An 18,756-nucleotide genomic window follows, 5' to 3' on the forward strand; every position below is an offset into this window, starting at 1 on the left:
TGTTGTATTTTCACAGCTTCAGCAAACACCAAGTCTGAGTAACGATAAGGTTTCAAAGCCTTCCTGAGATGCGCTCCTTGTGTTTGGTCTCAGTGGTAGTCAGCCTGGTGGTGAAGAGTTATAATTACTCCCAGCTTGTGCTCATGTGGGTGGTGGGAATCAAACAGCAAATACTGATCAGTGTGAGTGGGTTTCCTGTAAACTTCAATTTTCAAGCTACCCCCCTACCCCCTCCAACAGACACACCAACTTAATATGACACAGCGCAAGAAATACAGGCTTTGTCTCTTAAAAAAATAGGGGACAGGAGCATAAAATATGTTATACTCCTGTCAGCCCAGCGAAGAATCACACCTTTAAAGATCTGATGACGTGTTATCGGCACGCGTACTGTAACAGATGAGCTCGCTAAGAGGCGAATATCTGGTAGCGTCATAAAATAGACAGGTCACAGAATTCTGCACAAGACTACAGCTGAGACCTAAACCTGACCTTGACCTGTAGCTTCAAGAGCTGCTCCAGTCAAACCGTCAAATTTAAAATGAAAATCTGGACCTGATCCAAGACCTGAAGCTTTAAAAAAAAAAAAAAAATTATTACTACCATTAACTTGTGCGACAACACATGTACTGTATTTTCTTACCATCTGGGCAGTGCTTATTTACATGCAGCCCTTGGTACAGTATGAAGGGACCCAGACCACTGTCACAGTTATAGGTGTTGGTTGTAGACTCAGAGAAAACTGTCACCGGTGTCTTGGCATTATTAGGCCTCACATTCGGATTTTCTCCTTTATGTTTTTGTTCAGCCTCACTGTTCTCGTCACCCTTTATCCAGCAAGAAGCGAGCATCAAGAAAAATTAATGCCACTGTGGTCAACCTGTGCCTTAAACCTGCATTCTGGACCACCAGGTGGCGATAGCTGTGGTTTCAAAAAGACTTCTGGTTCTATAGAAGGCTATAGGTTTCTGTCTTAACCTCTGTAAACACTTTCCGGATGAGTTAATGGGCTCAGTCAGTCTTTTTAGGTAATACTGAATAAAAACAAAAGTTTATTTTGTAAATACTGACCATACTGTGTTTTAAAATGGAGGATTTCCTGTGGTGTGCTCGCTAGCTAGTGAATTGTGATTGACAGGTCATAATCCAATGAATGAAACCACTTTGACAGTCAGACTTTTTTTGTCACACCTGGTTTTTTGAAACCAAGATGGCTTCAAAGGGTTCAAAACAAAACTTCAGAAACTAATGGGTGATTCATGGTAGGTACGTCCACCTTTGATATCGACAGACATACATATAAAAGTCCATCCCAATCAAATTACACTAAAGAGTATAGCCTCCAGTTGTTTAAAAAAATTAAATGATCAATTTTGACATTTAATTCATCATCGAGCAGCTGGCCGGGGGCTCTCGTTGTGCATGTTCTTCCCCATGTCTGTGTGGGTTCTCTCCAGGGACTATGACTTCTGCCCACAATCTAAAAACATGTTGGTAAATCCAAATTGGACCTAAGTGTGAAGTGGATCTTGAATGGTTGTGTATTTCTATGCACTACCCCTGCAGAACGGTGACCAGTCCTGTGTGCACCCCACCCATCAACCTGCGACAGGTGGGATGGGCTCCAGCCAGACCACCGCCCTGAATTAGACAAGTGGAAGCAAATCGATGCTTAATGTAATTTTTTTATGTAATTTTTTTTTTCATGGTGATGCACCAATGAAAGCACCAAACAGGCGTGCCACTCCCTATCACGTTTTCTGAGAAAACAATTCTCACTGCTATCGTCTTTAATTACACTCTCTTTCTAGCAGAGATATCCCATTACTTCTGTATATGTTAGTCCTAAATAATCTTAAGACATAGTTCAAAAGTGGTGAAAGAGCTGACATGCTGAAATTTTATTGTATTTCTTTCACTCTAATGCTTATGTGGTATAAAAATTCAGACTCCCAAGCTCCCTCTGGTTAAAAGGAGATGAAACTACAGTTAGTATAGGCATTCTCATAAAGCGTGCTTCAGATTTGATGCCTTATTTCCGTTTGTGTTGAGAATTTTTGAGAGAAGAGAGAAGACTTGGTCTGCTACATCCACAGCACTTTAGGAGAACGCTGTGTTCCTGGCCCACTTCCCGTGCAGCTTGACAAGTCCAAAGCGTGGACAGGTGGTGTGGGGATGGTGCTGGAATGGTATTATGAGATGATGCCTGGTGGCCATGTGGCATCGCCCGCTCTTCGTATGGAGCAAGAGGAGTCTGCGTGCCCACAGTGACCACAGCTATGAGTCACTGGCTTTGCCACTTCCTGCCAAAGTCGATCAATACGAGCGAGGTTTTGGGTCAGGGCATTTGATGACAAGCTTCGTGGCTGGGGACAACCTTTCGGTGTAACATGAGGCTCCCAGGAAGTGGCCGAAAGATGATCAGCCCATTCACGTTATTTGTAAGTAAATGAGTGAGACAGCAAAACTCACAACAGCAATAAAACTGGCATCTTCTAGATATAGAATGTAGAAAAAACGTCTTCTAGCCAAAAATCTGTGGGTGATGAAAATGTATCTGCCACGTCGTTTCAAGTTGGTATGTTTTAGAACAAGGAATCACTTTGTTAATAAAATAGCAGAGTAACAGCAACTTTCCATGGGATGAAAACAGAAATTCAAACCAACAATAATAAGGGAAACTAACTGAACACAGATTAATTAGAAAGGCGATGACATTTATTTGACAATATGTCAAATGCATGGAGCTCTCGTTTTAGGCAGTTCTAAATTTAAATCTGTAAACAAACAAGTTAAAAATACAAGCTCTCAACACAGCCAAGTAAAACCTTCTATGAAAGCAAAAAAGGGGTTGGTTGTAATCCCGTGGATTAATGGATTTGACAAGGGTATGTGGCTAGTGTAAGTAACAGAGGCCAGATTATATGTTACTAAGGTTGTGGCAGGGTGATCTGCAGGGGCTCAACCTCCTCACCAAACATCCAGTATTTTTAACCAAATTTACATGACAGGTGATATCATACCTTTTTGGAAGCATGTGTTCAGAGTATGCACAGTGTTTTGATTAAAAGATTTTGTGCTGATGGTGTCAAATAGAAAAGCAAATAGATTAACTGTGGCAGTAAAACTTAATGACAAAAGCCGAGCGGATTTTCAGCACCAAAATCAAAAAGAGTGAAATATCGACAGATGGGTTGGCTGAAACCTTTTTCACATGCAAACCAAGAGCAACTGTGGCCAGTACAACTTTGCTCTTAAAATCATTCATTTTGTTCATTCAAACAACCAGAGAGGATGCAAGATTTAGCCCTGGGTAAATCTGGCTCAGATTAAAGAGGTCTGTCAACTCTTCCTCAAAATGAAGCACTGGATAATCATATTAAGCATCATATGGGCTTCCAATATTCATAGTGACATCATGCTAAGCTAGTGGAATGTGCCAACAGCTTGTGGCCAAAGCATTACACACACACACACACACATACGCACAAAAACCCCACATGCTCACAACAATACACTATAGTTGTGTCGTGTTGCGGCAAAAGTGTGCACACAGAGAAAAAGCCACTTTGTAACAATGTCAACAGTGGCTGCAAGTGAGGGATATGTCTTCAAGGAAGGGAGACTGACTCACCGTGGCAAGCTCATCAAATTTTCCAAACAGTTCATTTAATAGTTTAACCAGTTCCTGGGCTGTACACTGAGAGGCCAGGCTGGTGAAGCCAACAATATCTGCAAACAGGATACTGTAAAAGACAAAGGAAAGAACAATCTGAGTCAATGTAGGAAATTAATCACAGCAAACTGCATCAATGAAACAAGAATAATAGCCTGGTCAGATTAGCTGCAAGAAATGTGCTTAAAATGACTTTTTAAAATCAGTTTGAGTATTGCTTTGGAATGATGCAAGCAACATTTAAATTAATTAAGTCTAGATAGATATACAGAGATAGATAGATACATAGATAGATAAATAGAGAGAGAGAGCCTGCCCCATTCTCTAACTGACTGGCAGCGCAGTCAAGCAGAGCCACTCAAAATAGAAGCAAGAGCATTCTCACGAGGATCACAGAGGAGACATTCTAGGATATAATGCAGCCATCAAGAGTACTGGTATTCCCTTTTGACAGGCTGCATATAGGACTGAATGTGCCTGAACTGACATGTCTGGCATTTGTTTTACCCAAAATAAGCCATCTAAGTTTCACTTGCTCTTCTGGCATTGTCAGTGAATTGGAATAACCTTCCTGAGGTCAGCTGATTCAGTAGCTCATTTTAAATGTATGCTGAAAACACATTTGGGTGTTTTTGTGTGGATTTTATTCAAAATGTGAATCTGATTTAAACAGTTTTCTAAAGAAATCAAATACAAATTATTATATCAATATTATGTTATTAGGGTGATGCCTTTCTGTGTGCAGTTTGTTTGTTCTCCCTGTGCCTGACTTTTTTTCTTTTTCGTGATTCTGTCGAGTGTGAATTGGATCTTTAATGGCTGTCTGTCTCCCTGTGTTGTCCACCTATCCAAGGCATTTCCTGCCTCTCACCCCATGACTGGCCAGACCACATAATAGAGTGTCATAGAGGTCACCTAGTGAGTTATAGTGCCAGTGGATTAGAGGCCCAGAGGTTTTTTTGATGCTATTTAAATTTTATTTCACAAAAACACTCCATTCTAAACTCATTTTTATTGTTTGCCAATTTATTAAAAATACTTGCTTGGTGGGGGTGAAATTTCTTTTTTGCATTTGAATTACAGTTTTTTCTGAATGCTTAAACCCTAACTGTGATTCCTGTAGCACAATCTCTAAAACTATTCAGACTTATAGCAAAACCACTCACTGAGTTTGCAAAACTAAAAGCACAAAAACTGCTTTGCACTCAGTTTGCAATTTTGTAACACACACTTTGCAAAACTGTAGGCACAATTCACTGCACAACACTCAATTACCAAATTTCCAACACACTCCTAGCAAAAGTATACACATGTATGGCTATCATTAACACTAATTTGCCAACTGTCTGGCACACTTTCACATGTGAAAACTTCTTTAGATAATTCGTTCACTTTGCAATCTGCCTAAGCACTATAATACAGGTAAGCTGTGTGTGCGGAGTACAATGGAGGGAGCAGAAAGAGTGAGAAGTAGAGGAGGCCGAGGAAGAGGACGTGGAGGTGAAGAAGTAGGATGAAGAGGACGACAAGGACAAGGAGGAGCAAGAGGAAGACGAGGAGGGGGGAGAGGAAGACGAGGAGGGGGGAGAGGAAGGGTAGGAAGAGTAAGAAATAGAATTGCTGATGACATCAGAGCTACAATAGTGGACCATGTAATCAACCGTGGAATGACCCTGAGGGTAGCTGGCCAACAGGTCCAGCCTAACTCGAGCCGCTACACTGTAGCAAGTACCATAAGGACATCTTGAAATGAGAGTCGGTTAGTACAGTCACTTCGCACAAAGATTTGTAGCACTGCCGTATGCCAATGAGAAACACACCAATACCATTGATGTAAAAATACTGAAATTGTTACTTTACAGAATTGCTAGATGACCAGATGCTGGGGCAGAGGAAGCATGTTCACTGCAGACCAAGTAACCCATATAGTCATTATGGCGATTGCAAATAATCCTATACTTGGAAATAAACACTTGTGTTTGTTTTGATGTGTTTGAATAAACACCAGTACTTGAAGTTTGGATCCCTCTATGCTTATGGATCTATGACAGAAGTATGAGCTCAAACTGACATGGCCTACCTTGTGCACAGAGAAAGCAAAAGCCAGATGTGTTTTGTATTCATACCATCAGTGTGCAGTTGGCGCATTGTGTGCTTAGTAGATGATGGCTTGTGTGTACTGTTTGATACGGAAACACCATTTTTACGAAGGTGTGAAGAGTTAATCTAGCTGTGTTCGCTTTTGCAAGAGAACTACAATGTTTTGATGATTGGGTGACAGGTTTTCTTATTTGTGTGAAGAGTTTTGCAAAATTAGCCAATAGTTACAAAAAATGTGCTTAAGCAATCAGAAAAAACTGTAATGCATGCCAGATACAGTCTGAAAACCAGTGAGCCCGGGCGAGACTAATAATGTCAGTCGTTGCTTTTTCTGCCCTTTGCGTGGTTTGCGACCTAACCACAACTATAATTCCACCTGTGTTTTAATCATCGAGTAGTCTAATCCTGATTTTTGGCATCACAACTGGACCCAGAAAAGAGAGACAGCTTACTTTACTTAGCTGGCCCAGTCTTTATCTAATCCTGGACAATAATAACACTGAACAGGTAAAATGTGAGAGGAATCATGAAAGATAGCACTTATTTCCATAGTGTAAGGTAGTTAGCATAGACCTACTTGTTTTGACTTTGTAAGTGAGATACAAGCTTAGTAGCCTGATGGTTTAGATGGATGGTTCAGGTTAAAACCAGCCCTGCTGCCCCTTTGGTTAAAAAAGAAAAAACGCAAAATATTCTGTATTAACACTATAGTAGTTCAAATGGTAGGTCCATCCTGTGTGTATAGGCAAAACGTCCCCTGTCAGAGAACTGACATAGAATTATTTCAGATTATATTTTTGTTTTCCAAAAGTGTGAAGAGTTTAACATCCTGTTGTGCACATTAATACTTTAATACAGCTTGAGCAGATACCCCAAAGAACTCTGTGATGAAAAGTGTTCGCAATGAGTTCTATGTGGCTGTGAAGAGTGTGAACTCGAGCAGTCACCAAATACTAACTGTCCCGAACAACCAGCATGTCTGCATCTCATACTGATGGCAGACTGTTGCTTTCATGTAGGCTTGAGTTTTCACAAAGTGACAGAGTGCTGGATCTCTGAGAGAAGAGAGCTGCTAAATGTCATCTTGCTGTCTCACAGATGTCACCATAATGAGGGGCAGCGGACTCAGTTTGTGTTACTGTTTTAATTGGCAACCATCTGGGGCTGACAAATACTTGCAATGTTAAATACCATGTTAGTGTAAACACTTCAACTTGAATGGACTAAAACTCTAAAGAGAACTAAACTGAGCAAAGTGCAGGTTAGAGTATCAGTTACATTTATTCTAGATTTGTAATCACATTAGAATAAATATCTACTGGTTACAGTAGATGCTAATGCTAAAATATAATGATTGTTGTGATCCACGAATTTTCAGCTTTTCTGTTTTACAAAAAGGAAGAACAAAATAGTAGAAGACATTATGATTATTTTTTCTTGTCATTTACTAACATGGCTGAACATAAATAAGTTGAATGCTATGCTTGATTCATTTCCCAGTCAAGTGTGTTGGCACAAATTTGGATATAAAACATGTTTTTATTATGATATTTGCCTAATAAAGGCAAATGACTAGCTGATTGTTGTGTTTGTGAATTTCCAAATACATACATAGCCAATAGGTAATTTGCAGAAAGCCCTCTAGTGGACAAACTATGCAGTGAAGGGTGTTTCTCCCATCTCTTCACTACTTTTACAGTTTTTACCGAATGCCTAAACACTAACTGTGAATCCTGTAGCACAATTTCTAAAACTAGTCAGACTTATAGCAAAACCACTCACTGAGTGTGCAAAACTAAAAGCACAAAAACTGCTTTGCACTCAGTTTGCAATTTTGTAACACACACTTTGCAAGACTGTAGGCACAATTCACTGCACAACACTCAATTTCCAAATTTCCAACACACTCCTAGCAAAAGTATACACATGTATGGCTATCATTAACACTAATTTGCCAACTGTCTGGCACACTTTCACATGTGAAAACTTTCTTAGATAATTCGTTCACTTTGCAATCAGCCTAAGCACTATAATACAGGTAAGCTGTGTGTGCGGAGTACAATGGTGGGAGCAGAAAGAGTGAGAAGTAGAGGAGGCCGAGGAAGAGGACGTGGAGGTGAAGAAGTAGGATGAAGAGGACGACAAGGACAAGGAGGAGCAAGAGGAAGACGAGGAGGGGGCAGAGGAAGCATGTTCACTGCAGACCACGTAACCCATATAGTCATTATGGCGATTGCAAATAATCCTATACTTGGAAATAAACACTTGTGTTTGTTTTGATGTGTTTGACTAAACACCAGTACTTGAAGTTTGGATCCCTCCATGCTTATGGATCTATGACAGAAGTATGAGCTCAAACTGACATAGCCTACCTTGTGCACAGGGAAGGCAAACGCCAGATGTGTTTTGTATTCATACCATCAGTGTGCAGTTGGCGCATTGTGTGCTTAGTAGATGATGGCTTGTGTGTACTGTTTGATACGGAAACACCATTTTTACGAAGGTGTGAAGAGTTAATCTAGCTGTGTTCGCTTTTGCAAGAGAACTACAATGTTTTGATGATTGGGTGACAGGTTTTCTTATTTGTGTGAAGAGTTTTGCAAAATTAGCCAATAGTTACAAAAAATGTGCTTAAGCAATCAGAAAAAACTGTAAAATGTTCATGCATCAACTATGATTATATATATATATATATATATATATATATATATATATATATATATATATATATATATATATATATATATATATATATATACAGAATTCTTCTATGCTGAACTGTTCAGATGTGATAAAAAAAAAACTAACATGACATGATGTATAACATAACTATGCATTCACCTCTAGCAAGAGCGCACCCACTGAAAACACTGAATATTTCCTGCTGTGTGCCACATATGAGAAAGGACGGAGTCAAGGGTAGCTCAAAGATAAAGGGATTAGTGAAGTTATAGGCCAAATTTTGATGAATGGAAAGGTGTTTCCAGCAGAGGAATTTTTGCAGTGAATTACAGAACAGCTGAAGAAAAAGGTGGAGAAGAACCAAATTGATTTAGAGTGATCAGCCTACACAACACATGCCCAGTTATTTAATTCCTCAACTTAACACAGCTAATTTTGTTTGATACTTGAGCTCAGTTCCAAGCCAAAACTGTTGTAATTTTTCATGCAAGTAGTTTTGAATAACACTTAAAAGTTAAGTTGTTTGCAAGAATTTTCACCTTTATTCCTTTCATTTTTGCCGCCTTCAGAGGAGTGAAATGTAGAAAAGCTGAGTGAAAATCAACACTTTACTCAAGGATTCGAATTCTCACTTGATTCAGTGACCTGCTTTTTAAACCTTTAAGTCACTATTGTTTCAATTTAAACGACACCACAAAAACAAGTGGAACAGAACAGTTGAGTGACAGAGAGGCTGCAAAACACGCTATTATTATCATGATCATCACTCACTTACGAGCATCTTTACACAAGCACTAATGAGTATTAGAAGCGGAGGCTGAGTACACAAAAATGCTAATTATTTTTAAACTGTCTGCCTGGAGCACACGTCTCCTTGCCTTCAGTACCCTTTTATTTAGATGGTCCTTGTTATGGTAATTAATATTCAAAACACACACATATGTTTCCTGAAAAAATATAAGGACATATGAAGAATCTATCACTGTGGCCCCTATGAGTGTCTGTGCATGAATCAGCCATGCATCCCATTGATTGCATAGTCCTAATGACTCATAACCTCATGTGATCCTTGGCTACAGTCACTTATTTATTTATTTTTACCTTCTTTCAACCAGAAACACACACACACACACACACACACACACACACACACACACACACACACACACACACACACACACACACACACACACACACACACACACACACACCATTATCTTAACACTCACATGCACTGATGCACAGAGCATGAATCCTGTGTTCTGTTCAAAGTCCAGGTCATTTAGGACACAGTGCACTTACTTGTAAAAACAAGACAGAAAAGTGCTTAAATCAGAATGCTAGACCTTTTTATAGGCAACAAACAATACAGATATAAAACCATACAACATTACTGATATAAAGATATTTGCTAATATCTAATATATTGCTAACGTGTACTGCGGTTAAAGATATGATGGTGCAGTTAGAATAAGCTAAATGTTGTTTGCACGAGGAACTACATACTCAGTTCAGAAAAATGTGAGGAACGTGTTCCACTTAGCACATCATAAAGGCACGTAAATCTAATTATGTATTACAGTTTTTTACAGTCGCTAACAAGCGTTTGTCCAAACAGTTGTCACATTTGCAAAACTCTAAACACAATTAGCACAGGATCGGTCTGTTGTGGCCATACCATTCACACATTTCATGTCGTGTTCACCCAATATGCAGTCAGTGAACACATTTCCACAATGCTTACATTTTCTTAACAGACAAGTTATACCTCCCAACAAAACTATGGACTGTTCTTGTAGTATCTACGAATGTTAACACACAACATCCCACAATAGCAAAAACAATATTCCAAACCTTAGATACAGTATAAAAGCCTCTGCTTCTGCAATGATATCAGTACAAAAACAATATCAATATCAAAAATATATCTCAGCTGATAATAAACAAACAACTGAATAATTGAGACACAGCTTATTTATGTTGGGTAAATTGGGCCAACCACACCTTCTTCCATTCTGGCTTAGACTCAGTGGGGTTTATAAGGCAAGACCTTGAGGAGTGATGTTTTTGGAAACAAAAAAAAGACAAACACTGTAATGTCTGGTCGAGGAAGAGTAAGAGCAAGGGGCCCAGGGAGAAGAGCAGGCCCAAGGAGAGGGCAAGGTAGAGGTGTAAGAATGCGTGGTGGTGGCATTCCAAGGGCTGCAAGAACAGTAGTCAGTGATGAAATTCGTGCCACTATCATTGACCATGTAATCAACCATGGTCTTTCACTAAGAGAGGCTGGTGAAAGAGTGCAGCCCAATTTGAGGCGGTCAACGGTTGCCTCCATTATACGCATCTTTCAACAAACCAACAGGTAAGTATTGCATTTTACATGGATTGTTTCTATTCTCACTTGACATGTCAATATGGTCATACAGTAATGCATATGTTGAATTTTTTGTCTTTCTAAAGAATGCAACGTCTTCCACCCTCTGGGGGAAGAGGAAAGCTCCTCAGTAATGATCAGGAGCTTGCCATTGTAGAAATGGTTACTGCAAATAATGCAATAAAACTGCGTGAAATTCAAACTAGAATTGTGGCGGACCATGAGATATTTGACAATATCGATAGAATCAGCCTCACAACCATTACGCGGACATTGTCCAAACACAGAGTGCGGATGAAGCAGCTCTACACTGTTCCCTTTGAGAGGAACAGTGAGAGGGTCAAGGAGCTACGACGACAATATGTCCAGGTATAGTGTATATTCAATCCAATGTCCAGTTCTATAAGCTTTGCACTTTGCAAGTAGGTAACCTACACAATACTAGGTTACAGTACAGTATGGTATACAGTAATAACATGACTTACATAAACTTTGTTTCAGAGAGTTATGGAATTGGAGGCCAACCAGGCCCCTCATGAATTCATATACATCGATGAGGCAGGATTCAATCTGGCCAAAAGGCGTCGACGTGGACGAAATGTAATTGGAAAAAGGGCCACAGTTGATGTGCCAGGACAGAGAGGGGCAAACATTACCATGTGTGCAGCAATTGCAAATGCAGGATTACTCCTTCACAGATGTCAGGTTGGACCCTATAATACAGAGTGCTTGCTTGCCTTTCTCAATGATCTCCACCAGTGCCTGGTTCCAGAGCAGGGTCAGGAGGGTGAAAACATGAGGACCTTTGTAATTACCTGGGACAATGTGGCTTTCCATCACTTGCAAGCAATAACAACATGGTTTGAAGTCCACCCAAGACTGGTAAGTCTCTTCCTTCCACCCTATTCACCTTTCCTCAACCCCATAGAGGAGTTCTTTTCTGCATGGAGGTGGAAGGTTTATGACCATCAGCCACATGACCAGATGTCCCTCCTTGAAGCCATGGATGCCGGCTCCAGGGACATCACAGTTGACGATTGCCAAGGGTGGATCCGACATACCAGGCGGTTTTATCCCAGGTGTATCGACTTGGATAACATCAGATGTGATGTTGATGAAAACATGTGGCCTAACCCTGAAGATCGCAGAGATTAGATGCAAATTTTTTGCCTTTTTTTAGCCCCCCTCCCCCCCTTTTTATCTTGGCTTTTTGCTGTTGTTTTTTTGTTCAGAATGCTCTTGTGTGTTTCATGGATATTTTGTTCACTGTAAGCAATACTGTAAAACTTTCTCTGTCCTATCATACCGTGTTTCTACTGTACCTCCTGTGGTAAACAGTAAAGAAACAAAAACTTGTTTGCTTTTTACTGGAATGCTTTTGAATGTGAACATTACTGTACATGTGGACATACAGTTACCAACCAAGACATTTCTGGTGTCAATATGGTGGATTGCATGTTTCGCATGCAAATACCTGTGACACTGAAACATAAAAGTCTATGCAGTTTTTGTAATGTCAATAATAGCCAGTATTTTGAAACCTGGTGTACTTTGATTGACTGCATGTACCTTGTGAAGTGAAAACAAGTGTTATTCTTTGACAGACTAATTTCATTTTGAGTCAGATTTATAGTGTTTTTGTACAGTTAGTGTGTGCAGAGAAAGATGTGTTCTAATTTTGAAATGAGGAGTTAGTATATATTTAACAAAGTGTATTTTTGGGAAGGATATTATCCATTTGGCCAATTGTGTTTTGTAGGTGTGGGTCTGTGTTAAGAGTTTAGAAAAAGTATCTGAAGTATGGGTAGGCGCTTGTTAGCGACTGTAAAAAACTGTAACTAGGATAATTACACTGACGTTTGTAACCCTTGTACATCTGTATGGACAAGCAACCTAAATCAAAAGAAAAATCTAAATATATGTGGTAAATGGGCTGGTATTATTGAGTAAGCAAAACAAACCACATTCATTCACACACACAAAGATGCATTAACACAGTCCTTTATTTTGTGCACTTTTTAAGTATCACATTTTTTTTTTTTATCTATGTAGCTGCAGCATTTTTTTTATTCACTATCTTGCCTAAGGGTACTTCTGCATGCAGATTGGAGGAGCTGGGGATCAATTTATTGAATTCTAATCAGAAGACATCCTGATTTAGATCTCTTTTTTTGTAATATATCTACAATACATGACATACATTTAGTCTCAGTGTACGAAATGTATGAATTTGTACTGAAAGACGCTACAGTCACAACATACATATGTTCTGTAATTATTGGACCACTACATGTTGCCAAATATTTGTTAAGTTTTGACATTTTGAACGCATTCAGTTTTAAATTAGCTAGCTACTCCTGGGTTGCAAACTGTCTGATTTTAAATGTCCATCAACAGCTATAACTCTCTTTTGCCAAAACCTACAGAACCACATCACATTGACTCAGTGCAAAGTGCTAAAATTAACCTAAATAAGCAAGTTACAAAAAATTACTCCTGTGGTAACCAGTGTTGGTCAAGTTACTTGAAAAAAGTAATCAGTAACTAATTACTGATTACTTCCCCAAAAAAGTAATCCCGTTACCTTACTGATTACTTATTTTCAAAAGTAATTAATTACTTAGTTACTTAGTTACTTTTTAAAAACACAATTTACAACCTGAAGAGGTGATAAAGTGATAGATCTTTCAGCCCAATTCTACTTTTTCTGCATAATCCATCATACAAAATGTAATCGAATCACCAATGGTGATGAGACGGCTTACAGGGAGGAGGTCAGCGCCCTGACCCACTGGTGTCAAGACAACCATCTCACCCTCAACGTCGCAAAGACAAACGAGTTGATAGTGGACTTCCGGAGGTGCAGAGAAGTACACACCCCCATCACCATCAACGGCGCTGCTGTGGAGAGAGTGAGCAGCTTCCGGTTTCTTGGTGTACATCTGGCTGAGGATCTTACGTGGTCAGTACACACAAACAAAACAGTTTCTCAGGAGACTGAAAAGATTCGGCATGAGCCCCCGCATCCTCAGGACCTTCTATCACTGTGCCATTGAGAGCATCCTCACTGGATGCATCACCACCTGGTATGGCAACAGCACCGCCTACAACTGCAAAGCTCTCCAGCGAGTAGTGCGGTGCTCTGAACGGATAATTGGAGGTGAGCTTCCCTCCCTCCAAGACATCTACAGGAAGCGGTGCCTGAGGAAAGCGGGGAGGATCATCAAGGACTCCAGTCACCCCAGCCATAAACTGTTCAGACTACTTCCATCAGGAAGGAGGTTCTGCAGCATCCGGTCCCGTACCAGCAGACTGAGAGACAGCTTCTTCCACCAGGCCATCAGACTGCTGAACACGTCATAGACACCTCAGCTTCACTACTGGAACTTTAACATTATGCACTCCATACTGTACAGTAATGCCACTGTTTTGCACATGTCTCAACTCTGTATATTTTTATATATTTTATTTATTGTTTACTCTATTTAATTTGTGTATACACACACACACACGTAGAAAAATATTTAGTATACACATCCAGAAATGCGTATACTATTATATATTGTACATATATTTATTAGTTTCAGATGTAGCCATTCTTGTATTTTGCTGGTTTACATTATTGTATTTTGCACAACTCTGTTGCTTGTGAAGCTCGCACACAAGAATTTCACTCACATGTACTGTACCAATGTACCTGCACATGTGATGTGACAATAAAAGTGCTTTGATTTGATTGATTCGAATGGAAAAGTCTCTTTTTTTTAACTTGTTTTATCAGTTTTAATCTTTTAACTTTATGCATCAAGCAAAAATTTAATTATATGCAACATTCTCTGACTTGAATAAATTAGTTTAACATTTAAACCTATTTTCTGCACATTCCAGCACATAAAATAAAATATTTTTTGTGTTTACACTCAGTCTTTCAAATAGATGCAAGTAAAACACAGCAGAAAATAAATAAAGTTAAAGACTCAGCGGTCCTTTTGCTCTATTTTCACCTGTAAAGCAGGACTGAGGTAGGCGGAGGTTTACCCTGGTGCAGGTGTGCTGCGGTCAGTTGAAGAATCCGCGAGTTTCTCTGTGAATTTCCCATTATGTCGTTGCGCACTCGGTGCTTGTTTAGGGGGTTTTTTCGCTGTAAAAAGAAGTTTTCTTCCCACGCACAACGGACATTAATGTTTTTGTCACTTTTTATGGAATCAAACTCAAAGTAAGGTCAGTACTTCCACGCTTTAAACGCTGCACGCTCATACTCTCTCCCACAATCGATATGTGATCCATTGTTGATCTCCACACAGCTGTTGTCACTAACTGCGCACTCGCTTACGTCACTGTCGTGAGACATTCACGCAAAAAATCACGGTTTTAGTAATGCAGTAACGCAGCGTTCCTACGGGAAAGTAACGGTAATCTAATTACCGTTTTTGCAATAGTAATCCCTTACTTTACTCGTTACTTGAAAAAAAGTAATCAGATTACAGTAACGCGTTACAAGTAATGCGTTACTGCCCATCTCTGGTGGTAACTGCAACTTTTATATGTAAGATTGTGTAATCCAATCCTTCTCACATACTCTTTCATCATTTTCTCTCCAATGGCACATATTTGAAGAAAATTATTGCCCTAATGATGCTAATCTCTTATTTCTCCCTGTGGGAGTCATTACTGCTTTATGGCATGACGTGATATCAATTTAATCACAAAGTGGAAGCCACTAGCCAAGTGAAAACTCAAGGTTTAATTTTGGATGGGTCCATCTGGAGATACAGCATGTGGGCAGTGGATGTGCTGATGCTGGACCAATAAAGGGGTGAACCCAGAGGAGTGGGAAATATGCTTACAACAAATTTTGCAATAATAAACTGTAGTTTCTTCAGTGTGAGTGAGCACCTTCAAACTTCACATCATCAAAAACTTCTAATTGGTGACCTTAAAAGTCATCTTACAGCAAAGCCATTTATTGCAACACAATGTTCCCTGGATTCTTCTCACGTGCTGTTTTTCTAAGAATCATTAGTTATAATGTCAGATGAAACTGGATACAGTAAGTTTACTGGTGAACATTTGTCTTAATAAGGATTTTGTATAAACAGTATCTGTGTGTGTGTGTGTGTGTGTGTGTGTGTGTGTGTGTGTGTGTGTGTGTGTGCGTGTGCGTGTGTGTGTGTGCGTGTGTGTGTGTGTGTGTGTTTGGGGTGAGGAAATCTGGAAGCTTAAAAGTGCCAAAATAAAAGAAATAAGTAAACTGTTAAATCATGACTTAAATGAATTAAGAATTACAATTGAATGATATATAAATTATTATTATTATGTACATAATTAATTGATTCAATGTATCATTAATTAATTTGATTATCAATTAATTTCATTTTAAACATATTTAAACATTTCAGTATTTAATTAATTATTCCATAGTTCCTGCAGTGCAGTGCATCATGTATTTATTGTATCTGTCAACCTCAAAGCCAGGGTGTGGGGCAAATCCGGCCAAAGCTAGAACCGTTACTTTGGTCCGTAGTCGATTCTTTCAGTTGGTCCTTCTTAGTTCCAAATACGGAGTTTGGAGTTGCATACTTGCTTGGTAAGTACACTTAGGGTTAGATGGGATGGTTGGATGGAAAAGCACAGCTTACAGTGAGACAGCAGTGCACTTGATAACAACAGTTCGTTTTAACTCTGTCCTTTACTGTCTTTTTACCCTTACGATTAATATTTACAATAAAAATAGCACAACAGTCTTAATTACCTTTGTTGTTTTAAAATACATTTGATCATAAATGCTCATAAAAGGCCCATTTATGTGATTTTTTTTAAACAATGGGCTGATTTGGGAAAGGTTGGTAAAAGCTGTATACTAGTTCCTTAAATATTGCTGATAATTCAACAGACTATTCGGCAAATCTCTCAATGTATACATAACTCTTACTTCTCAGTGACAAATAATGAATGAAAAATGAATGCAGATATAATTATCTTCTTTTTTCTCTTGTAGATGGACACAGAAACAGTATTTCATATTTTACTTACAGTTTGGGGTGTTTTCCTCCACCATTGTGATTTTTAGGTTTATAAGCATTCTGGGATACCTGTCTGTCTTAAATCCACACCACCACCAACTGACTGTGATACTGCATGTATCATTTATCTGCGAACGATTTGTCTTGACTTGCAGGATAGCTAATCAGATGTTAAGGTCTGTTGATCAGGAACCATTAAATAATAATTAATTCAATAGTAAAATAAATAAATATGTTCTAAATTATGATGAATTTATGTTTTCATTAATTAAGTTATATATCTAATTAACTGTGTGTTAATAAATTACCTGTTTATAACTTTGATTCATGACACATTTGATAAACTATCCAAAGATGTATTTGTTGGTTTCATTTTGGCACTTTTGATCCTCCATACAGGAAGGATAAAGGAAATGTCAACTCTATGGAAATGTTATATATGGAAAAACAAAGAGTGGTAGAAATATTTAATTAAGTGCTAAATCCTAATAAATCTGATGGCTCTTTGATCCAGAGGTAGGCAGTATTAATTTCTGATCATAATTTATCACTAAATAAAAATAAAAAGGGTAATTTATTAAAATGACTTGACAAATCACTGACCTTGAAAAAAAAAGTGAATTACTGTAAGTTTATGTAAGTTAATTTTCTGTTTGTGTATACTGTACTCACTGCAAATGTATACCTGTATGGTTCTATAATACAATTTGTATTGTGTTAAATAACACTTAAATATATTCTTTTTTAGTAGCTGATAACTACAATATCCAAACATTCATCCGTCCGTCCATCCGTTTTTCTAACAGCTTATCAATTCAGGGTCACAGGTTGGCTGAAGACTATTACTACAATATCCCTCTGGCTTAGTTTTAATAAGATACTAGCCACAGTCTCAAAACATAATAAATAAAACTGCATAAACTGTGCTGCACACAGTTTAGTTTCTAATTACAGCCCTCCAAATCACATAAATCATGCCTGCATCCAGTCCAGATCACTCTCAAAGGGTGGAGCTATCTGAAGAAGTTCAAGGCACAAAAGCAATCAGCAGAGCTCCACTGAGATCTGTCCATATTTAACCAGCACACACACACACACACACACACACACACACACACACACACACACACACACACACACACACACACACACACACACACACACACAAGCAAACACACAAAAGCAAACACACACACACTGGCAAAGTGTTATGCAACAAGAATTTGGTCTCCATTGCATTTAATCCCCTGTAGCAACTTAATCCTAAGGCTAAGCAAACTCTCCTCCTCAAGCCTCCCTGCTGCTCTGAGAACACAGAGGAAAGGAGGAAGTGAAAAAGATAAGAAACGGTAACAAGGAAATGCTAGAGCATGAAATGGGAAAGGTAGCAAAACAGTTACCGAGGCATACCAAAATGGGTAATGAAAATGAGAATGCAGAACATCAAGTTTTTGTTTTTTCCCCCCCACAGAATGAAGCAGTGAAAATCATACTCTCAAACACACATATTTAGTCATTTCTAATCAAAGGTTAAAGGTCAGACATAACTAACTACAAAGTGAGGAAGAAAAGGGAAGAAGTTATATATAATAAATAATATCCAAGCACCGCACTTAACAAAATAATCAGATTATTTAAAAGAAAATTTACGTAAATAAAATGTAAATTAATTTCATACTTCAAAGGGAATTATTACATTTAGAAGGAGTTATAGTTACTTTATAGATTTCTGCATTAAAATATAATTAGTTACTTCAGATTAAGTTATCCAGCATATGAAGCTGTGAAAGCAGCAACAGGCTGGAACACTAAAATGCTCCTTAGTGATGTGAACACATCAGCCATATGTAAAAATGCAGTAATATAATAAATATCACAAACAGAACTGTTTGAATGAGTGCTTG

General features: G+C 38.6%; 1 protein-coding gene across 2 annotated transcripts in view; it reads right to left on the reverse strand.

Moving 5' to 3' along the window:
* The window catches only part of LOC308413095 (adenylate cyclase type 1-like), a 42,337-nt gene that overhangs the window by 17,877 nt on the left and 5,704 nt on the right, over positions 1–18,756 (reverse strand). For both annotated transcript variants that reach the window (XM_080907887.1, XM_080907886.1), the window contains exon 4: positions 3,635–3,746. In XM_080907887.1, the coding sequence (XP_080764013.1) occupies positions 3,635–3,746 (112 nt within the window). The remainder of the gene's footprint in view (positions 1–3,634; positions 3,747–18,756) is intronic.

Source organism: Rhamphochromis sp. 'chilingali' (genome assembly GCF_963969265.1).
Source record: "Rhamphochromis sp. 'chilingali' genome assembly, chromosome: 16".
Classification (NCBI taxonomy): domain Eukaryota; kingdom Metazoa; phylum Chordata; class Actinopteri; order Cichliformes; family Cichlidae; genus Rhamphochromis; species Rhamphochromis sp. 'chilingali'.